Source organism: Nannospalax galili, unplaced genomic scaffold (assembly GCF_000622305.1).
Source record: "Nannospalax galili isolate Female #2095 unplaced genomic scaffold, S.galili_v1.0 scaffold70, whole genome shotgun sequence".
Taxonomy (NCBI): Eukaryota; Metazoa; Chordata; class Mammalia; order Rodentia; family Spalacidae; genus Nannospalax; species Nannospalax galili.
The window spans coordinates 683,916-708,695 of record NW_008328543.1 but is presented as its reverse complement, the minus strand read 5'-3'; the positions used below and the strand labels follow the sequence as shown (position 1 = coordinate 708,695).

General features: G+C 40.0%; 1 protein-coding gene across 5 annotated transcripts in view; it reads left to right on the top strand.

Annotated features, from left to right (window-relative positions):
- Positions 1–24,780, top strand: part of LOC103729463 (protocadherin-15) — a 1,150,197-nt gene that overhangs the window by 456,745 nt on the left and 668,672 nt on the right. For 4 of the 5 annotated variants that reach the window (XM_029560654.1, XM_029560663.1, XM_029560646.1 and 1 more), the window contains exon 2: positions 23,307–23,362. The exons of the other annotated variant lie outside the window; for it this stretch is intronic. Coding sequence is in view for 3 of the 4 variants with exons in the window: in XM_029560663.1 (XP_029416523.1) it covers positions 23,307–23,362 (56 nt within the window). In the remaining variant the exon portion in view is untranslated. The remainder of the gene's footprint in view (positions 1–23,306; positions 23,363–24,780) is intronic. 5 annotated transcript variants of the gene reach the window in all.

The following is a 24,780-nucleotide window of genomic DNA, read 5'->3' as shown; positions in this document are numbered from 1 at the left end:
AGTAGCTTTAATTTGCATTTCCCTTGATGAACATTTTAATGTTCATCTTTTCACCTTTATAAACATTCACAGGCAGTATCAAGTCATATTTTGGTTTTTCAGTCTTGCTCAACCTGTGTTTTTCAAGTTGGGGACATAATCCTGACACCCATGGAAGCAGGAAATTCCTCTGAAACTTTAGTTGCCTCTGTAAAACATTTTTAAATTTATTGAAGCAAGTTCGATGAGATCGTTTCAGAATCCTACTAATTTTAACGAAATTCAGCATGTCATAGAAATGCTAAAGTCCAAGGACATAGCAAAAGTCTACAGGCAGGAAAACTAAGGACAGAATATCAAGTTCCCAGGCAGACTGCTCCATTTGAGTTGTGCCTCTTTGACATATAAGGAACGTCAAGCCAGGAAGTGTAAGTAAAGTTCAGGTGTCAGCCTGTCAGGTATCTATAAATCACAATTAAGTTTTTTTCTAATTATAAATGTATTCCTTGGCATTCAGCTCCAGCTCGCCTACGCCAGGGAGAAGCATTAATAGCCTGACCTGGAGGTCTGGCAGCATTCGACTTGCCTGATTGTCGGGCTTACATATTAATGTGGGATGTGGCTCTGTTTGGCTCAAGTCTGACCCCCTTGAAGAGAGATGAGCAATTCTCCTGACCCCCCTGCCCGTCTTCCCTTTGGCGGAGCACGGTTCTGCCTGGTACTTCTCCCTGGTTTGTGTAACAAATCAACGCAAAACAGGCAACAGAACTCTTCATTTACACTGATTTTTGAGAGCTTTCTGGATCCTGCTGCAGAATCCAACTCTCGGTATCTCACATAAGCTTTTCCAGATGTGTCCTGACGTCACTGACGTTTTAATCATCATACAAGCTGACGATGCTCTGTCTCAGCTGAGCTGGGCGTGTTCCTCTCCGCAGTCTTCACAGCGTTCCATATTCACCCCGTGACACTTGCTTCACGCCTCCCTTTGTTTAGCAATATCAAACTTGATTTTCTCAGGATTTCTGGGTGAAAATTATTTGCTCTCAGGACTAAGATGGCTCAGTGGTTAGGAGCACTGGCTGCTCTTGCAGATGACCTGAGTTCAATTCCCAGCATCCACATGGCAGCTAACAACCATCTGCAGCTCCAATTCCAGGAGATCCAACGCCCTCTTCTGACCTCCGCGTGTATTGCACCACCCTGGTGCACTTTCATACATGCAGGCAATAAAGTCATACACATAAAATAAATCAGTAAAATATTTTTTAAAAAAGAAAATTATTTCCTCTTGAACATCTAAAGCGATGACAGAAATTCACTTTTTGTAGAAAAGGAAATATTTTGAACGATCAGAGCATCAATAACTAAGTGTGAGAGATTGTAATTTGAGGAAACATTGTTAGAAAATGTTAAAGGGAAATTCCAGAAATAATTACTTCTTAAATCCTGTGTCTCTCTGATCCATGAGATGAGGCAATCTGAGCTGTGGGATGGAGTCCTCACTGCTCTTCTGGTCCTGCCTGTGGTGAAGGCCACGTTGTGTACAGAGATTCATCACTTCAAGCCCACTCAGTCCCCAGTCATCTTCAGTCATCCTGAGTTCAGATCCGCTGTCCCGATCTGCAGGGCTGTGTTTCAGGAGCGCTTGCTCACCAGACAGTCACCCCGTGCTGCCTCCTACCATATCTCAGCTCCTTCATCTCAGCACAGGCCAGACATCATCTCCCATGTTGCTGAGAGATAAGATTTTTAAGTTGAAAGACCATATATATATAGCATGTTGTTATAATTGTTCTAGGTGGTTATTACTATATCATAATTTTAATTTTACCATAGGTATGGGTGTATGAGGAAAATTACAGTGTTTGTAGACTTTTGTACGCTTGAGAAATCCCCTGGGGATATTAATTTCATTTTTTAAACTTAACTAAATTAATTAATTTATTTATTTTTGAGACATGTACATCCAGATGGCCTGGAACTTGCTATACAGATAAGCCTGGCCTGGAAATCATGAGATGCCACCCCCCACCACCCCCATGCCTCTGACTCCCAAGTGCTGAGATTTAAGGTGTATGCCTCCATCACCAGTCCCCCTGGGGGTTTTAGAACATAGCCTGTACAGATAAGAAGGGAATTAATCCATCTCTAAAAACAGGTCTGATGGGAGAAAAGCAAAACATCATAAGCTGTTCCAACAAACCCTTGTCAAGTTTCAGTCTCTCTCAGATGCACATACACAAGTTCCTTTTCTCTTCTCTGTTCTAGACAGATTGTAAATTTTCTTTACTTTTATTTAATGGATATGAGTATATTCCCTGTGATTATGTAAGTGCACTTGTGTCATGCAGTGCCCGTGGAGTCCAGAAGAGTGTTGGATCCCCTGGAACTGGAGTTACGGAAAGTTGTTAGCTGCCATGTGGGTGCTGGGAATCAAACCCAGGTCCTCTGCAAGAGCAGCCAGTACTCTTAACCACTGAGCCATCTCTCCAGCCCCATCTATGCTAGACAGATTTACAATTACCAATAATAAATATCATGTGTTTTACAGTAATATAAAGATGAAGTACAGGTTCCTTGGCTTATTCCTCAGCTCCTTACGACCTCCAATGGGGTTTATTCTCATAATGTTGACCCTCTTCCTCTTATCAAATGGTATATTCTCATTAAACTGAGGTCAGGGAACATCTAACTGCTGTACTGACATTGTGAGATTCACATTTGCTGTAGCAGGCTGTTGTCAGTCTAGACATCTCTGTAGACCTCTGTGAAGGTAATACAGGGAGGAGTATGGTCTACCTACCTGATTAATCAGAATGGAAAATGTGCTTAAGAGAATGCAGTTTATAGTGTATGCCATATTTAATTTAAAACATTTTATATTCCATTTTGCTTCTAAAGTAAATTGAATAGAAAATAACTGATGGAATTCAGACAGTAGGTTTTTCAGTAAAGATTAAGATGAAAATTGAAGAAAATATTACTAAATTAAAGTCAGCGTGTCTTTTGAAAGTATTTTTATTTACTTGTAGTTGTGTATATATAATCTGGACAATTTAATGGCTGATAAGTATATACATTGTGATATGATTTGCACAAATTAGTTGACACACCTCGCCTTACATGGTGTTGTACAAACCCCCCCGACCCACGTGCTTTCTAGGCTCCCAGAGAGTACGTTCTAACCCTGACTAAGCCACCACAACGTCCCTCCCAAGTTAGTGTGGGGTGTAAGAGTATTTATTTAGGCTTGCTGAGTTATGCTATCCAGGAGAGGGTTGCTTACAAAGGCGTGAACTCTCTTGGCTCTTCTCTCCCACATCCCGGGATCCACACCACTGGAAACAGTCTGCACCCTCCCCCCTCCCTCCCCCCTTCTAAGGTAGCAACCACCCCACCCTTTTTCCCAGTGTCCTTAGCGCTTTTAAGGGTTCTCAGTGTCTGTTCTTAGACCCTCTGAGTCTCTTGGGGTTCAGTTCTAGTTCGCTCGGAGGACACGCCTACCCCACATGTGGTCACCACTGTTTGCCTGCGTTAAGTTTAACCCATGTGGCACATTTAAAATACACAGGGCAAAGCCAGGCATAGTGGCTTTAATCCCAGAGCTCGGGAGGCAGAGGCAGGCAGATCTCTGTGAGTTCTAGGCAAGCCTGGTCTACATAGTGAGTTCCAGGGCAGCTGGGGCTACAGGGAGACCCTGTCTCAAAAAGACAAAACAAACAAACAAACAAACAAACAAACACACCCATGGGGCAGTGGTTTTAAATGTAATCCTGTGGCCTCTTAGCTTCCCTGACTTCATCAAATTTTATGCCTTTTAAGCAATGTCCACCTATTGGCTCATCAGACCAAGGGATCAGAATTCTACTGTTTCATAACTTTGCCTGGCTTAGAGTCTACCTGTGAGTCAGACTGACCACACATGTTTTTCTGTGCTGGCATGTTGAAGTACGTGTGTTCTCCAATTTTCCAAAAGGAATTTCCCTTTTTCATGAGAGAAAAATCATACCAGTCTTTGTGTGTGTGTGTGTGTCTGTGTCCATATGAATGTCTGTGGGTGTATGTGTGTCTCTGTTTCTGTTTCTGTGTGTCTGTGTATGTATGAATGTGTGTCATTGTATGTGTGGTATGTTTATATATGTTTATGTGTGTGGTGTGTCTATGCATGCATGTTTGTGTCTGTGTATATGTCTGTGATGCCTGTGTGGTATCTGTGTGTATGTGTCTATGTATGTGTAAGCACATGTGTTTGCGTGCATGCATCTGTGTGTATGTCAGTGTGTGTATTTATGTGTCTCTGTCCCTGTGTGTCTATGTATGTATGAATGTGTGTGTGTCACTGCATGTGTGGTGTGTCTGTATGTATATGTGCATATATGTGTATGAGTATATTTGTGTCTGTGTATGTGTGTGTGCATGTTTGTATGTGTGATGTGTCTGACTGTATATATGTGTGTGTGAATGTATCTATGTGTGTGTATGTATCTACGTGTCTGTGTATGCATGTGTGTCTATGTATTCGTGTGTATGTGGTATCTGTATGTATGTGTATGTGTGTGTATACATGTGTAAGTCAATGCGTATGTTTGCGTGTGTCTGTATGCCTGTGTTTATGGAATCTGTGTGTGTATGTCAGTGTGTATATGTGTGTGTCTATGTCTATGTTTCTGTGTATGTCTGCTTATTTGTGCAAAGTATGCAGAGTCACAGACTTTTACCCCTTCCTCTGTGAGTGACACTCTGGTTCTGTCCATATTCCCCGTAGCGAAGGCTTTTACAGTCAACCTCACTGTAAAGCTCCTCCTCTGCTGCTCACTTCACTTCCTCTGTCTGCATGCTTAAACTTGGGATGACCGGCACCTGTGGTGGGGTAGGTTTTATTTAAATCTTAGAACTACCCCTACTGCTTTTAACAATGACTGTAGAGATTTTCATTCACACCGAATTCTCCAAGGGGACCTTTTCCAAGTCTTGCCAACACAGCTACCCTGATTGGTGTGGGGAGCTCTCCTGAGGTTAGAATTTGCATTTACCTAATAGTGAGTTATGTGACATTTATTTATATTGACAGTTATTAGTTGACCATGCATGTGTGTGCAGTTTTCTGTCTCTATTTCTGAACTTCTGGCTTAGATTTACAGAACCACACTGCTTTAACTACTGTCACTTTATAACATTATTTGGGTAAAGAAGGCCAAAGCCTATAACTGGATTTTTCTCTGCCAATATTTGGATAGATGTTCTATTTTCAGGGACGACAGAGTTCTGAAGCGATTGCATTGAAGCTGTTGATTACTTTGCATAGTCTGCCTATTTGACCATATTAATTCCTTTTTAAATAACAAATGTTATTTATTTTTATTTTTCAAATTATTTCATCGTTTCATAGTATTTACTAGATATATTTTCCAGAACATGGTTTAAATGTATTTTTTTATTTTTGGTTACTACTATAAATGAGATTAATTTCTTCTTTTTAAGTTTATTATTGCTCTATACTTACACAGCCGATTTTAATATGTCAAATTTGTATTCTGTCACCTTATGAAATATTGATTGTCTATGGTTTTTATTAATATCATTCAATCTGTAAAATCCTGATTGAATGTCAGCATTCAAATGTTAGTGATTTCTTTCACTTACTTGCTGCCTATTGCTAGTACATCTAGTACTACAGTCACTAAACATGGGAGACTCATACGTATTTTTGAGTCTTGATTTTGAAATGAAGTTTATCAAATTTTATGGTTGAATATGATGTTAGCTATGTAATTTTTCAAAGACAACCTTTCTGGTGTTGATACGTACACTTATATGTACGTTTTGGATATTTTATTGTGGAAGCAAGAAATTTTCTGCAGTTGCTGACATGATCAAATGCTTTCTGAGTTTCATTCTGTTTTGTGTTGTGACACATTTATTAATTTGTGGGTCATTGACTCATTCTCAAATCACAAGGATAAGTTTACTTTGATTACTGATATGCTTTCTTTTTAATTTTTAGGATTTTGTGGATGATTTAATTTCAATATTTTTCAAAGTCTTAGCATGTAGTTTTCTTTTTCTGATTGTATCTTTGGCTGTTAGGGTAATCTTGGCTTTCAAAAATGGGTTTTAAAGTTTCCATATTCTTTGATTTTTAAAAATAATTTGAAGGCTTGGCATTTAAACTTTTTTTGTTTGTTTGGTTTTTTTTTGGTCTTTTTTTGAGACAGGTCTCCCTGTAGCCCCAGCTGTCCTGGAATTCACTATGTAGAACAGGCCGGCCCTGAACTCACAGAGATCCGCCTGCCTCTGCCTCCCAAGTGCTGGGATTAAAGGCATGTGCCACCATACCCGGTGGCATTTAAACTTTTATTCTATATATTTATTTAGCTATCTATCCATTTATTTAGCAGTGCTTTTCAGACCGACTATTGCTATATATCCAGGCTAGCCTCAAACTTGAGAACTCATACTTCATACCTTTACCTTACAGATGCGGGGATCACAGGGGTGCCACAAACCCCGCATGCATGAACCCTGTATTTATTTAGTTAATTGGTTTTTATATTATTCTGATTTTTTAATATCGTTCATGACTATAGTCTTTGCTTTATTTCTGTCCCTCCCAGCCCCCTTTCAACTCTACCCATGCCCCCCACTCCAATGCAGGTTCTTATCATCTTCTGTTATTACAAATACACACATACATTTATAGATACACACACATACGCACACATACACACACACACGATATACTGAGTCCATTTAGTGATGTTCCTGTGTACATGCATTTAGAACTTCCCACTGGGAATTAAATGGCCTCTCAGGGATCTAGTCCCCGAAGAAAATTGATTCTCCCTTCCTCAGCAGCCACTGATTGCCTGTAGCTCTTCATCTTGAGTTTAGACCCCATGAAATTGTCACTATCCACCTTGCTAAGTCCACTGGTTTTGTTGTTATAAGCAGATCTTATTAGACTGCATTTTTAAATTTCACAGCAGCAGAAGAGTGTGCTTCTAGGAATGTGTCAATTTTTTTCAGATTTTCCAGATTGCTGGCATATTATTTTTTTCATGTATTATTTTATGAATTCTTTGAAGTTTTGTGGCTTCAGTTGGAATGCTTCCTCTTATACTTAGTCTGTGACACCCTTAAGTCCTGTTTCTATAATTCTTGGGTAGTATAGCTTCATGATTGAGAATTTTGTTTAGGTTTTCAAAATTCTAATTTCTATGTTCTTTGATCTCTTTCTCATATATTTTCCATTTGTTTCTATAGCATTTATAATTTGTTTTTACTTAATTAATTAATTAATTTTTATTTTATGTGTATGAGTGTTTTGCCTGCATGTGTGTAAGTGCACCTGTGTCATGCAATGCTGGCAGAGAACAGGAGAGGGCTTCAGATCCCCTGAAACTGGAGTTATGGACAGTTATTAGCTGCTGTGTGGGTGCTGGGGTTCAAACCCAGGTCTTCTACAAGAGCAGTCACTGCTCTTAACTGCTAAGCCATTTCTCCATCCCAGTATTTATAAAAACTTCTGCTGACATAACATTAATTTTTGGAAATGCAATTAAATTTTTCATTTGAAATATTTATATTCTTTACAGTAGTCATCAATTACTATAAAAGCCCTTAGAACCACTTTAGTAGCTCTCACTTTGGTTATTTGTGTATTTCTTGGTCATCTCAGAATTCTTCTTAATGTCTTTGACATAGATTGTTCACAAGTGTGCTGTATAATTTCTCCACACAGTACAAATCACACAGTGCTATTTCAGTCAGCCATGAACCTAAAGATTTGACCATGGTCCCATGAGAGTGCCGTACAGCTATTAAATAATATGTGTGCACAAGATTGTGTGTTTTGGAAGTGTGCATGTTATTTCAGATTCATTTTTGGAGTTGTTTGTGCTTTTTTTGTGGTATTGTGAGCATTTGTGGAGATGAGAATAGGGGTGTTCCCGACATGGGAGAATGGATACGTGTGCCTGGGGATGATGTGAGCATGTATGGGCACATTGTGGGCACATACCAGAGGACTGTGAGAGACAAGAACAGAGGGAGAAGAGATAGAGGGAGGAGGGAAGGACAGAGAGAGAAGAAAGAGGAGACAGACAGGTGATCGATAGATGACAGATAACAAATTGCTCTGCAACTTAACCTCTGAACTTTACGAAACTGGCAGGAAGTTGAGAGAACCTCATTTTCATAAACAATGAAATTTGGAATTGGGGGATAAGTTTAGGCACTTATAGCAATACCGTTGTTGAATCCAGGTTTCAATTTTGGGGGGTTATTAAGATATGCTTGAATTCTTTCTACCACTTGTCTGTGATCATGCTCTTAGAAATTCTTCATGTTTTACTGTCTTTTTCCACAGACTATTACAATTAGTAGCCAACAAAATCTGTTTGGTCTTTAAGTTGTAATAGCACTGGTCTTTATGAAGATACATATCCACTTCCCTTGGTTATTGGCTTTCTTCAGTAAGAAGCCAATGGCTGCAGTGCAGGAAACATATGCACTGCATTAGTCCAGGTGCTGCAGGAACTAAGGGTTCTAGGCAGAGATTTTGCTGATGATACACCGTGTGCTGTATCAGAAGGAGAATGAATTGTCATAGTTTATTAGAATACTCTAGGGCAGGAAGAACCAGAGTTGAAGTTTCCATAAAGGTTAATTTCACTAAGAAGGACAAGTGCAATCATTGGGACTTTTTACATTTGCATAAGCAAAATTCATCACAAACTGTGAAACAGGCCACAAAAGCTAAGGCATCATTTAAGTACACAGAACTTTAAAAATCTGTAATTTGTTTCAATATCAAAATGTTAATAAATATTTTGTTAAGCGTACATAAAAATAAGAAATACATTTTAGCTTTTACATTTTGCCTACAGTAAATTTCTTTTTCGTCCCTTGCGTTCTTTCCCACCTTTACCCTTTCATCCTTTCTTTTCTTCCTTCCTTCCTGATCGCTTTCATGGATAATGTAAGGATATTAGTTGTACAAATTATGAAAGATCTGAGTTTAAATTCTGATAATAATAATGTTAACATTTCATTATTCATAATAATACTACATGATAAAAATAGAACACAACCTAATGGAAACTGTGTATTCATTACAGTGTGTCACACATGACTGTTATTAATGAATCTGTTGTACAGTTAAAGAATTAGAACTCTGTAAGGTTATATAACTTGACAGATAATTGTCATTTCGAGAATTGTAGTAGGTTTCTTTATTACACAGTCAAGGAGGCTAATAATTTGTTCATATTTAATTTTAAATATATTTAAATATTTTGGTGCTAGTTGATAGTTCCACAGGACTCCAAATGCATCCTGTCTGGGCAGTATCTAACACTGGAGTGGAATACATGGAATAAAGGGAAGATCTGAGGCCCCACTGAGTAGGTAGTCTCCATGTTGGTCATGGATGGATAGAAATTATCTATCAAAATGTTCTGTCACCCTGTGCACCATTTATGTTTCCCCAGAGAAACAGAGTCATCAAAATGGACAAACTAGTGGGTTTGGGAATTGGTGCACGTGATCATGAGGACTCTAAACCTATATCTACAGGGCTTGTTGATAGGGTGTAAGTCCAGGTAAAGGTTGATGCTTCAATCTTGAGTGTGGAACCCATTGGACAGACCAATAGGGAAGAAAGCCAGAATTTTGTTGTGGTCTTGAAGTGAGATGTGTTCTTAATGCCTCCAACTGAATGGATGAGGAGATCCACATTGTGGAGAATCATTTGCTTTATTCAGAGCTGGCTGACTTTAAATATTAATCACTCAGGAGGCAGAGGCAGGTGGATCTCTGTGAGTGCGAGGCCAGCTTGGTCTGCATTAGTGAATCTAGCCCCCTGCAGCTACAGGGAGACCTTATTTGAAAAAAAAATGACCCCCCAAAAAAATATATTAATCACACCCCAAAACATGTTTTCCTAAAAACTTCTAGAGGAGTTCATCACAACCTAATCTTGAGGTAGCTAAGTTTTTTCTGAACTTTATGAACCCACTTTCCATGGATAATGACAGGGAAAATGGTACATTCATCACAAGATGTTGGGAGAAATGGATGACATTTGTGATTTTCCTGGTGTGTAGAGAATACATATACACATATGTAAACAAAACATGTATGTTGTTTATCATCCCTATTTCTTGCATAAATATAGAACTTTCATTCATTAGCTGCAAATTTCCCATAGTCCTTTATTAATCCTGTCTTTTCTCACCTAAATGTGTTGCATAAGAAGCACACGTTCCTGCTCTCTTCAACTGTGATACGTAATCGTCTGTGGTTTCAGCACTCCAGCGATATTATTTATCTTGTCATTCGTAAACTCCTCACAGCTCTTCATTTCTATCTGCTGACAAAGAGGACATTGCTGCTGTGTTCTGGAGCCCAGTGCGGCAAACATCCCAGGACGAGCCTTCTCATCTTCTCATATCCTTGCTCTGGTGACCAAAGTCATATTTGTAGGAAGTAAGTTTGGTACTTAGGAAACATAATCTTTATTTCACTGCAAACTCACCCACCAGAATCAGGACTAAATGGTACATTAATTCCCCAGAATGAAGCATCAGGTCAGTCACCTGCACCTTCCCTGAGGCTCATCCTGCCTGTGCAACTGTTTATACTTGCTCTTTTCAGACTCTAGTTAAAGCTGTCCCCACAATTTCTACAATCACCCTCTAAGTAAAGTTGGCATTCCAAATAGAAGTGTTGCATAAATTTGCATATTCTGAATTTACATATCCCATTGATTATCTGTGCCTGGAACTAATTCACATCTGACCAGTTTCCTGTGACTGATTCTGACTGACAGTAACAGGTATCTCTGCCAAGCTGGTCCTGGACGTCCACCTCGTCCTATCAGTGCCTTTATGTTAACAGCCAACAGTGACATCAGTGGTGCCACTGACTCTTTGCACCACCTTGGCATCAGAATAGACAACAGCAGCATGAAAACTTTTGGAAGTGTAGATGCTTCCATTGTGCTGACTTTGAAAACAAGCCTGGGGTTCCTAAGGGAAAACTATTTCCATCAAAGCAAATAAATACCCAGCTACACAGGGAATCAGGCTGTCCTTTGCTTTTGCATCAATCCCCCACCAAGTCTGGATAGGTCAAAATTCTCAAAGAATCAATAAATCCATTTTATGTGTAGTTAATTACATCATAGTTAACTATAATAAATCTGCTTCAAATGTTAGATGCAAAAGGAGAGTATACACTAGCAAATATTAGATTCAAATAAAGTGGGAAAAGAGACCAGAAATCATATAATTCTACTCATTTTGCATTTTTCATATTTGAATTTATTGTCTAGGTGTATTTGGTATCCAGGCAACATGAACTATTTCAAATATAAAAATTATGTTTTTGTCAATAGACTATAATCTTATTACTTTATGTTTCTATAAATCTCACAGAAAAAAAATGTTTTGACTATGAAAAATGGTTAATAAAAATAATTCCTTGTGGGTCAAGAATGTATTTTTATTTTATATGTAGGAGTGTTATACCTGCATGTATGTAAATGTACCCATGTACGGCAGCACCAACAGAAGCCAGAAGAGGGTGTTGGATCCCCTGGACTGGAGTTATAGACAGTGGTTAGCTGCCATGTGGGTGCTGGGAATTGGCCCCAGGTCCTCTGCAAGAGCAGCCAGTGCTCTTAACTGCTGAGCCATCTCTCCAGTCCCACAAATTGGTTTTTAGAAATTCGTATAGAAGTTAAGCTCTAACCGACCTTGTTTATTGATTTTATTAATTTAAATGATAGTCATGTATATACAGGGACTGTTTTTGGCAATGCATGCATTATGAGGTGCTTGTTAGTTTTGTGAGATCGTTGAAGTTGAAGAAAAGAAGCCCCAGAATTTACCCTTATTGTTGAGTATTTCTGTATCTCACAGCCCCTTACACCCTGCACCTAGATCAGTTTTCTGTCTGTATTAACTGCTGTCTGCTGTAGAATGAAGCTGCTCTTGAAGCTTGAGGTTGAAACTTGATTTTATGGGTATAATGGTAAGTCTTTATGAGTCACTTTAATCTCTGTCTATTTAGCAGAAGAATAGTTGTAAGTTCTCACAGAGGGTCTACGAGCTGTCTTGCCACAGGTTCTTTGCTAGAGGTATCAGGGTTTTATTTTCATCTTGTAAAACAGGCCTTAAATCCAAGCAGAAAGTCATTGGTTACTCCCAGGACATTCCCACCACTATGGCTCTAATGCGTATGTCTTGCCATACTCAACCCTAAACAGGACACCTCTAACCCTAACCCTCCTTCCAGCACTCAGCAACCACTGTGGGAGAGGGGTCAAGGGACTATAAGTACCAACAATCACTAGAAAACAGAGCAGTTCCACAAATGATCTCACAGTGGTTGTCACAGCATGTACAAGGCCCATGAATCTCAAACAGACACAGTCCCAGCATTGAGGGAGAGGAGGGGACAGGGCTTCCCACTGCAGGGCTTCCCACCCCCAGCTGAGGAGCTATTGGTAATTCCTAGGCGCTGAGAGAGGGAGAATCAGTTTTCTTTACCTGTGTGGTCCCTGGTAGGTTGCCCATGCCTTAGCAGATGGTCACACACCCAAAAGCTTATGAGCAGCACAAATTACACCCCATAGGTTTAAAAAAGATGAGGACATAAGGTTTGGTGGGTAAAAAGGAGGGAGTGGGTGTGGGAGAGGCAGAGGTTGAGGGGTGAATATACACAAAATACATTGTATAAAATTCTCAACAATTAATTTTAAAAAGACAGATAAGGGGGCTAGAGAGGTGGCTCAGGGGTTAAGAACACTGATTGTTCTTGCAGAAGACCCAGGTTCGAATCCCAGCACCCACGTGGCAGCTAACAACTGTCTGTTCAGGGGATCCAACAGCCTCTTCTGTCCTCCACGGGCATTGCACGACATGGGTGCAATACACCCATATGCATAAAATACACACATATGCATAAAATAAAAATAAATAAAATTTTAAAAAAGACAGAAAAGAATATCTGTGTATCTTTGATATGTATGGAAGTGTTTACTGCTTGCTTCGTACTTTTTCCACGGTGGTGTTATGGTACTTTTTAAGCACATGGGGTTTTGGTATTCCAGGGTGGAAGCATCAGGAGCAGAGGGTCTGAATATGGCTGAAGACCGCCTCCCTGCAATGGGGAAGCAGGTGGCGTGAGGAGGAATGGGAAGAGGAAGAAGAGGAGCTCGAGGTGGGAGGTGTGACTGAAGGGTGACTTGGCCCCTGACAGCTTTACGTACAGGTTCCCTGTGGATCAGGGTCAGTGATCCGGAGAGTCCAGGGTAGGTTTTTAATGCTGTAAGCAGACCTGGAGAGAGCAACGAGGAAATAGCTGCTGAAATTCTTGGACGTCACTTGAACGCACAGCAGGCCCCCAGGTACATTGTAGGTGAGCACAAAATAGTTAAGGTAGACCACTGAAGGCTTCGGGTATGAATAAACGACATCTACAAATACACCTTTTCTTAGAGTTGTTAAGTGTCGTTCTAATCACATACGACAGAAGATCTGGGTTTGATGGTGATCTGCCTAGTCTCGCTATTTCCATCGTTCCCCCTAATGTGTTTTATTATCGCTTACTCTGATTTTCTCATCCTTACAAAAAAGCCAGAGAAACTCTTTGCCAAACTTCCAGGACTGATTCATCATACTTTGAAAGAAAATCCCCAATTTAGGCTTTTCCTAGTCTTATGTACAAAATCTACTTTTTACAAGTCTAATTTCTGTTCCCTCATCATTTCCCACCTCTGCACACAGCACACCTCTTCTTGACACATTTAAAATCCTAAGCGCTCAGACTGTTAAAGTCTCAATGCACACAGAAGGCCAAAGTTAGCCAGCGTGTAAATAGTGCAGAGTGCATGTCCCTGGGGAGGACTGTGTTAAACGTCATCCACCCACAGCTCAGGGACCACTGAGAGGAGAAAGGCGGTAAGAGCCAGGGGTGCTGCATGAATATAAGGAACCAGGCTTCCAGACCTCTGGGAATTATTCAGATGAACGTGCCACCATCGTAACAGCGTGCCCAAGACCCATACTGACTCAATCAGAGAAAAACCCTGGAGATGGGCAGCAGGCCCCAACCCTAGCCAAAGAACTGTTGAACTGATAACTGCTGGGTGAAGGAGAGTTGATTGTCTTTAAGTGACTAGATAGGGTGAGTAGACTCCTGTCAATGAACTTGCACAGAGAGACATCTGGGTACACATGCTTTACTGAATAGGACTCAACATATAGGACAGAATGCATTAAATATGATGGGGGGGTCTATGGGGACATGCTTGTGGGACGGGTATAATTTGATTAAGACCTATTATATGAAATGCAGAAACACTCAATAAAAATACATTAAAAAGAGACCTTCCACTTGTCTTTGACTCAAACAGTGATTTTCTTCATCAGATTTCCAAAGGTCACTGCATCCAGGTCTCTGCTTAAATCCTCATGGGATCTCCCATTCTAAAACGACACTTTTAATTTTGCTTTCCTTTGCCCAGTCTTGTTTTTCTTATGTGCTCCGTCCATGGACTGTGTCCTGTTTTCTCTACCACAAGACAGTAAGTGTGAATGTGGATAAATGGTTCCTTGTAATCCCTCCACATGGAGTCATAGCTGGCACAAAAGAGCTTCTTAAAGTGAGTATTTGTAGAGGTGAGGCGATGACTCAGGGGTTATGAGCACAGCACAGGGCATCCAATACCCTCTTATGCCCTCCACCTGCATACACATGCACGTACACACACATAGACACATGCACATACACATCATATCAAATAAAATAAACTTGGACTTAGAAAGGTGGCTATAAAGCCTAAGAATACATACTTTTCTCCAGAGGACCCAAGTGTGCAGATTCATAACCGCCTGTAACTTTTGCTTCAGGGACCTGACTCTGAGTGGAGCTTCTGGCCTCTGAGGGCAACTACATGTACAGTCATTTATCTGACACAGACATACATGCATACACATAATTTAAAAAGAAGACAAACTTTAAAAATATTTGTATAATGTGGCCTGGAGAGATTACTCAGTGGTTAAGAGAACTGTCTGCTCTTCCAGAAGGCTGGGGTTTGGTTCCCAGCACCCACATGACAGCTAACAACCATCCTTAACTCCAGTACCAGGGGGTCTGATGCCCTCTTTGGGCCTCTGTGGTCACTATACAGATGTGGTTAACTTACATGCAGACAAACATTCATACATGTAAAATAGAAATACAAAAAATAGAATGTAAAAATACTTTAAAACTGTTTCATTAATGCATGAAAACAACAAATGAAACTTCTCAATCCATTTATTGAAAGACATACATTGAAATTAATGATCAAGTAGGAAATATATTTCTATTGGTGGACAGCGCAACCAGACGCACCCCTTCCAAACCGCCTGGTGCCTGCCCTCAAAGCTGGCTGTCAGGTCTGAGCCCTTAGTCCACACATACAAAGTCCATGTGCAACCACGGCAGGACAGTTGGGGTCCCCTTGCCCCTCTCCATTGATCAGGGCCCACAGCAGCCCTCTTTCCTTTGTGTCAAACTGACTAAAGCCTCAGGCCTGCCAGAGTCAAGTCTTTCTGTTTAGCAAAACTCTTGATCATTGTTGCAGTTGACATTGGCTTCTTTTCAGTGTCTTGCTGGTTCCCTCCCCTGCCTGTGTCTCCAGCTGTTAAATCACCAGCACATTTCATGATCTCTGTGCTCTCTGTGAGCGAGCAGTATGGGGCCAAGCCAAGGTACTGTAATGCCTTTATCATAAAGAAAATTAATTAAAAACATATTCAAAATATTTGCTTGCATGTGAACCAGATGATGTTTACCACAAGGCCTCAGACCCATTGGTAATTATATAAGGCACAGAATTTATAAAATATGCAAGAGCAATAGAAAAAAATATTTGCAATAAGCTGTCCAGTTTCCATAGACATGTAGGTATAAAATTCAGATTAAATATCTGTAAAATTGCACATATATACACAAACACATCTAATCACTTCTGTTTCTATATTCTCTTCCTCTTCATCTACTAATCATAGAGCAAATAGATAGATGATAGATAGATAGATGGATAGATAGATAGATAGATGATAGATAGACGATAATAGATAGATAGATGATTGATATATAGATGATAGATAGATAAATAGATGATAGATAGATAAATGAGATCGATGGATGTTAGCTAGGGAGATAGAGAAATAGGTAGATGGTAAGATAGATAGGTGATATAGATAGATAGAGAGATGATAGATAGATGATAGATAGATAAATAGATGATAGATAGATGAATAGATAAATAGATGATAGATAGATAGATAGATAGATAGGTGATAGATATGAATGAATCTCCACTGAAGATGTATAGACTTTTTATTATTCGCTAAACATTGAAGTACAAAAACTACTTACACTATTTAAATAGCATTTACTTTGCATTAAATATAATTTAGAAATGGTTTATATACAAATATCTGGATAGCTTTAATTGTCAACTTGACACTCCTGGGTTGAGGGAGGTGCATTGGGGAATTGCCTCCATTGGACTGGACTGTGGCCATGTCTGTGGGATATTTTCTTGATTGATGAGTGATGTGGGAGGGCCCAGCCCACTGTGGGCAGTGCTGCCCCTGGGCAGGTGGGCCTGTGTTGCATAAGAAAGCAGGCTGAGCAGGGGCCAGGGTACCAAGCCAATAAGTAGTGTTCTCCCATGGCCTGTGCTCCAGCTCCTGCTTCTAAGTTCTTGTCCTGAGTTCCCTTTTTGGGCTCCCTCAGTGATGAACTGTGACCTGGAGATGTAAGTCAAATAAATCTTTTCCTCCCCAAATACACATTGGTTATATATAAAGTGCAATGCATGCACCTGCACTTACACAGATACACACGTTAATACCTATGAAAGTTGGGATGCACAGAGCAGTGGATGGTTCTAGAACAATTCACTGGGAATATAGACAGATAACTACTTATATATGATTGTTTTTTTTAATTTTTACAAAACTTTATTGAGAATTCCATACATGCATATAAGGGATTTTGGTCAAATCCATGTCTACTCCCTCCCCTCCAACATTACCCCCTCTGAAGAGGTTACGCTAGAATCTTTTAAGGATTAGATACAAGATCCCAAATACTTTGACATTTTTGGCCTTTGGAACAGAGTATGTTGCTAACAGACCGAAGGACATTTGGACTTTTAGCCAAGAAACTGGCTACATTTCTTTGGGGTCTTTTTACCCTAACTGCCTAGCCAATTCTTACCTCCTGTTCTTATCACACCATCCTTTGAAGAGGTTACCCAAATTACCAATAAGGAATAGGGACACAAACCACTCTGGCTTCTTCAATGCTGAACAGGGATGCAGGGTGAGGCAATTGGAGGACCTCTTCAATGGGTCTACCTAAAAGACTCCCAAATTGCATAACTCTTGTCTCTATGGGGAAAAGAAAGTCCTTGAATCCTGAATAGGAGATGTGAAGGAGAAGTAAAGGCAAGAGTAATTAGTATTACAAGTTCTAGACAGGGAACTAGAAAAATATCAAAACAAGGCAATTTTCAAGTGTTCATATGAGAGTCCATTGGAATTTCTTGGCAAGGGCTTCCAAAAGCATCCTTCTATTGTGTTCTTTCTCATTTTTCTTTTGTCTTCCAAGGCTGGACTAGTTGGCTGGGGTGAGTTGTTAAAAGTACCTTATTTGCTGGATGAGTACTTCATTTACTTGAAAATTTCCTTTATCACCTGCATCAGAAATTATAACCCCAACTCAAACCACACGTTAACCACATTGAAAGTGAAAGACTGCTTACACAAGAAGTTTGTGTAATGTGTGCAGAGAAGATAAATAAGTGATGTCTTTGACGGCTCAATGAAAATGCTGGTTAGCAGTACAATAATTTTAAAAGTTTCAGTAAGTCCAGCAGACAATTTAATAAGACACCATTGTTTATTGCCAGGACTTCTTTGTTGAAAATCAGGACTGGGTTCCCAATGGTGGGACAAGGAATGAATTATTGATTCAAAAGACTATGCACTGAAAATTGCTTGTCTCACTAGATAGTCATGTTTATCTTGCAGACTTCAGGAAAAAATAATTAAAATTTAAAAGTACAATATTTCACATTTAGCAGAATGAAGCCACTTTTAAGAGCAAGCATCAGCAGGCCAATGGGATGTGTTTTCACTGGACTATCCCCTTTCCTGGACATGCTGCCCCATTGTGAATCATGGGATCTTATCTGCTGTTTGTTTGACAGTTTATGGAAAGTAAAGTGTTTGTGTCTATTTTTCGAAAATATTTGAAAAAACATTGAAGATTTGTTTTCAGGATAGTGGACTCGAGAGGCTACACACTTGCACACTTGTATACTTGATTTTTTCAGAGAGGCTTGAAGCATGTCAATCACATTGTTCCTTTTGACATAGCTTTCATGATAGATGTTCCTGTCATCCCAAAGTTAACTGTTTCTCTGGTCATTTGCAGTCCCAAGACAGTCACTATCTCTTATTCCTGACTACACATGCATTTCCATATATGCCATTGGTACCTGACTCCTGGAATGCACACAGTACACCAGAGTCTTCTTAGGGTATGTGGTTCAGGAAAACAAGTATCCCTTATCATAAGATTCACTTCAGTGGCTGCTTGTGGTTCTTTATAGTGCTGGGTCCCACAGCCTCAGTCTGCATCCGGGTTTCAGAAATGAGTGCAAAAGTCAACTACTTCACCCTTAGAAAATGGGAAGAGTGGCCAGTCATATCTGTGTTCCTTGATATGGGTCATTATGTCTTAAATGATTTAGCATATAAGGGTACTTAATACCTTACTCATAATTTTAGTGAAGACTTTTAAATGAAGATTCATCCTGGTATTAATAAAATTTTATAGTTTACTCTATGGTAATTACAAAACTGATTCATTGCTTACTTGATATTTTTACCCTATTGGTAATCTGAAAACCAAATTATATATTTGCTTATGTTACATATATATTTAAGGCCGCCCTATAATTTCAGCTCCACATAATAATTTAGTGATTGTGCTAATCTCACCCAAGATTTTGTTTTGCTATTTTTGTGCAACCAGTATTTGAAGTACAGATTTATTATAGTAAGCTTTGATATGATTCACTATACCTAAAATAGATTTATTGATTCTTTGAGAATTTTGATCATATGCAGACTTCTCCCCCATAAAAATATATTGTTTAACAATCACAAACGTTCAATAAAAAATTCAAAGAAAGAAAACATAATAATAAGAGAGGACCTAAATTCAGAGGTACTGAGGTAGGGTGGAAATGGAGGAAAAGTCTGCATCTGATCAACATCTGTGCTTCAGATTCTGTGAGCTCCAACGACTGCCTTTGCAGGGTCCACAACTTGGTAAGGCTCATGGTATTTTTCCTTCCAGTCACACTTCCAGCCCCAGGATCACTAGCCAGTAGAGGTGAGGCATGGTCAGCACTGCCTGTTCTCTCCTTGTTTGTTCTACAGCTCATGTATTATGGTCACCGCTAGCGGCAACCGCTCCTCCATTCTAGTGGGTGCCGCTCCTTTGTTCTCAGGGGCTTCGAGGCTGTTCCTCCACTTGCCCTGGGCTGAGGCTGCTCTTCTGCCTGCCCTGGGCGGCTGCTTACCTGGTGCTGAGGCAGCTTTTTTGCTTGCCCTGCTCTGCCTCTTGTCATCACTGCTTCTGCCCAGTCCCGGACTCCAGGGCAGACACAGGAGACCAGGTTCAGTGACACAGGTCTGTTTGATTGCAGGAAGGCACAAGCTTATATAGGGGTAGTGGTCCAATCACAGCACAGCAAGTAGGATACCTCATTAGCATAACAGGTTTAGCATCCTATCACAGTACAGCAAGTAGGATACCTTATTACCATCATCCTATTAGCATAACAGACTTAACATCCTATCACAGAATAAAGGGTAGGATGCCTCATTAGCATACTGGGTTTCAGATTACAGAGCCAGGATTCCTGGGCGCTGACAGTTGCAATATCACCCTAGACTCAAGCCTGTCTCCTACAATGTATGAGACCCTGTATGTATGCAGTGTCTTCAGCAATAGTGTCTTACTGTCAAGTTATGGGAGGTCACCAAGAGCAGGGACAATGCCCAGTATTATTTGAGAGTCTATGAGACCCCAGGTCAACAGCTTCCAGAGAGGGAGTCCATTGCGGGGAATTTTGGATTTTATTTTGTTATCCTATCATTTCTTTTGTTTGTTTGTTATCATTTTTTATTGCACTTTTAAAATTTCATACAATATTTCCCACTCACATCCAGACCAAAACACTATGCATTCTTTTTAAAGTTTTATTATTTTTATTGTATGTGTATGAGTGTTTTGCCTGCATGTGTGTAAGTGTACCACATGCATGCAATGCCCCACAGAGGCCAGAAAAGTGTGTCAGATCCCCTGGAACTGGGGTTATGGTTAGTTATTGAACCCAGGTACTCTGGACGAACAGCAAGTGCTCATTACTACTGAGTCATCTCTCTCGAGCCCTTAACATTTGGCTTCTAAGAGGGACAGTGTCTCCCTGTTATAAGGTAAGTTGTTTATGTCCCTTCTAACATGTACATGTATATATGTATTGAGATCTGCACATTTACAGCCACCTGACTTGGGAGCCACAAATACACACTGAGGATAAGGAGCATTTGGAGCAAATGATGCTGACCAAGCTGGACAGTGGCTCGTAGAAGAATGAAGCTAGATCCCTATTACTCACCATGCACAAGCTCAGCTCCAAACACATCAAAGACTTCAACATAATACCTGTCACACTGAATCTGAAAGAGGAGATAGGAGGGAATACATTGGAACAAATAGGCACAGGAATGGACTTTCTGAACAGGACTCCTATAATGCAAGCTTTAAGAACAATTGAAAAAATGAGACCATACGAAACTAAAATGTTCCTGTATATCAAAGGATACCATCATTAGACTGAACAGGCAACCTATAGAAGAGGAAAAATTATTTGGTAGATATTTCCCCTGACAGAGGATTAGTATCTAGAGTATACAAAGAACTCAAAAAACTAAACATCACAAAACCAACAACCAAATTAAAAATTGGAGCACACAGCTGAACAGGGAGTACTCTAAAGATTAAATGCAGTGGCTGAAAAATTCTTTAAAAATGTTCAACTTATTTAATCATCAGTGAAATGCATATTAGAATCACTTTGATATTTTATTAAAGTTAAGATTTTTTTGTTAGTAAATTCTCCTTCCATCCAAACTTTCTCCCCCAAATAAATACATCCCCTTTGAGAATTGGAATGTATATATATCAAGGCCAGTCTTCTCAGAGGGCCAGTCCCCTACGGTTAAGAATAGATTCCTAACCCCAGTAGGCTAAAACCCAGGATAGTTGGACTTTAGTCTCTCTGAGTGAGAGACCCTAGTGCTGTGTATGCCCTTCAAGTTAGCCAGGTCTTTGTGCAAATGCTGCATTTCTCAGTCATTGTGAGTTGCTCTGTGAGTCAGCAGCTCTATCCTAGAGCCAGTGGCATGGCAGTCAGATATTTCAGAGGGCTCCCCTGAATCCTGGGCCAGTCCTTGGAGGCAAAGCACCAGCTCAACCCATCCCCTTGTGGTTGGAAGAATTTTTCTCAGTTGTGTCTGAAGGTCAAGCTGGCTCAAGAATGAATGAATGAATAGTGGGTGGTCACCAGTGTGAGAGCTCATTTGATGAATCAGGGCCACACCTGGGCAGCCCTGTACCCCTGTCTCCTCTATGGCTTGGTAAATTTTTCTCTTCTTTACTTCATTTTACCCCATTCAGAATGGCTAAAATCCAAAAAACAAACAATGACAAACACTGCTGAGGATGTGGGGAATGGGGTTACTTATCACCTGCTAGTGTGAGTGCAAACTGGTGCAGTCACTGTGGAAATCAGTGTGGAGATTCCTCAAAACGCTAGAAAATGGTGTACCATATGACCGAGCCATACCAATCTTGGGAATGTACCCAAAAGACTTTATACCCTACTACAGAAATTCCTGTTCATCCATGTTCATTTCTCCCCTTTACATAATAGCCAGAAATTGGATAAAACCTAGATGCCCATCAACAGATGAATGAATAATAAATATGTGATATGTACATAATAGAATACTTTTGAGCTCTTAAAAATGAAACTCTGAAATTTACAGATAAATAGATGGATTAAGAATAATCATCCTGAGAAAACCTATACCCAGAAAGACAAGTGTCACATGTTCTTTCTGTTTTTGAAATCTAAGAGTCACATGTTTTAGGTGGACAATCCAGAGAGGTCAGGAAACTAATAAATGGCCATGGAGGTGAGGGGTGAGGCTTCCTGGGAGGAGTGATAGAATGAAGAGGGAGAAGGAGATAGAGTAGGAAGGATCAAATGGTGTGGGAAGTGGGAGGGCAGAGTGGAGAAGGGAGTACAGCCAGGGATACCTACACTAATGACCTTTAGAAAATGTCATAAAGAAACTATCACTATACAATCTTTGTATTTTTTCATTTTTTTAAAAGGCTTGTAGGGTCTAATTTGTGCTCCCCAAATGCTCTTGGAGTGGGTCTGTCCAGAGAGTATGTTCGACCAGCCAAGTCTCAAGCCCTCTCACAGAAGCTATCATTTTCCAATAGTTACTCCTCTTGGGCTGGGCCTCCTTGCCCACCTCCCTGTCTATCTAGCTGGGCTTGCTCAGGTCTTGTGAATGCAGCCGCAAGCATTGTGGGTTCATATGCGCCACTATCCTGCTGTGTCTAGGAAACACCGTTTCCTTGAATTCATCCACCACTTCTGGCTCTTAGAATCTTTTCCTCTTCTGCGATGATCCCAGAGCCTTGGGAGGAGTGTGATACAGGTGTCCCATTTAGGGCTGAGCACTCTGTATCCTCTTATTCTCTGCATGTTGGCCAGTTACGGGTCTCTGTGTTAATTGTCATCTGCTACAAGAAGAAGCTCCTCTGGTGGGAAGTGAGAGATGCATTAATCTATAGGTACAACAATATGTCATGAGGCGTCAGATTAATACTATGTCTATTTAGCAGAATAAAAATAGTATTCTTTCCTCTGTTGACTTTGACCTGTCTAGACACAGGTTCTTGGCCCTGATAACTGTGTCATGTATGGACTCCATCTTGTGAAGAAGGCCTTAAATCCAATTAGAAGGTGATTGATTACTCCCATAAATTTTAGGCCACTATTGCACCAGTGGGCATATCTTGCCAGACCAGTCATGACTGTTGCTCACAGGGTTGACAGCTGGGTAAGATTCATGATTTCTTTTCTGTTCTTACAGCATGCACAGCACCTTCCAGCACTATGGGAGCTAGGCAGAAGAGTCGAAGCTTCAAGGTCAGTCACATCTCGATTTCCCCTTATTTGTTCTATGGTGCACATATGTAGTATCTTCAGCAATAGGATCTTACCATCAAGTTCTGGTGGGAAACTGAGAGCAATGGTAATAGCCAGTATTTTTGGATTGTCTATGGGGCCCTCCCTGGTCATCAACTCCAAAAGAGTAAATCCATTCCTGACATTCAGGTTTTTCATTTGCTAGTTAGTGTTGTCTGTTAGGGCCACTGAACCCTCATTATGTGGTATATGAATTTAAATGCATTTTATATTGCATATGAACACATTCTATAGTAGTAGGCTTCTTCTATATGATTTTTTAAATGCCTTTGGTGTTCATTACCCCCCTACCCACCCCCTGCCCTGTGTTCCCATTCTCCCTCCCATTTATCCCTTCATAGTCTGTTAATACAGTTTATCCTTTCTCACTAACGCAGCCTATCTTTCCTCTCATGAGTACCACCCATAGTCCCTTATTATTTTCCTAACTTCTATGTATTTTTACAGTGGAAATACATCTGTCTAAAGATTTTAAGCTAGCATCGACTTTTGAGAGAGAACAGGCAACATTTGTCTTTCTAGGTCTGAGTTACCTCACTCAGAATGATTATTTGTAGCTCCATCCATTATATTCTCTATATCCCACTGGAAAGATACTTGTTCATCCATGTTCATTGCTGTTCTGTTCAAAATAGCCAGGAAATGGAGACAACCTAGATGCTCATCAACTGATGAATGGATAACGAAAGTGTGGTTCATATGCACAGTGTGATATTATTCAGCTGTTAAAAAAATGAAATTATGAAATTCACAGGTAAATGGATAACTATCTGTACTTTTTAATCACAATATCTTGCTATACAGAATATTTTTCAAAAGGCAATCTAGACTGATAGAAAGCTGCCAAATACCAACCTGCAGATAACTTTCTTGATCTATCATCAAACAGATACCAGGTCTCTAAAGAGGAAATAAGCACTTTTCTAGGTTCTAGGAGTAAGGATGTTAATAACCTAAAGCCTTTAGGAGGTACTAGGCAGTGCTCTCTGGGAAGGACTATGATGCCATGGGATCATTCTATATCTGAAAGCTGTGAGGGATCCCTGAGAAAAGTTCAAATGATGCAGCAATGAGATTTCATGTTCCACAAATCAATAGTGGTCAGAGGTGGGAAGAAGCCACCAGTATTAGGAGCTCTGTTCTTTTATGTAGAATATACTACATAGCGAACATAAATACAGAGTGATATTTTAGTGGATGTTTCTTGATGTTTACATGTGTTTAGTGAGCTATGGAAAAGGTCTATAAAAACATGGTTTGAATTTAGTAAAGATTTATAAAATATATCTTTCCAAATTGCTAGGAAATGTAGATATTTTAAGATTCTCACATGTATACAAAATATTGATTAGATGATA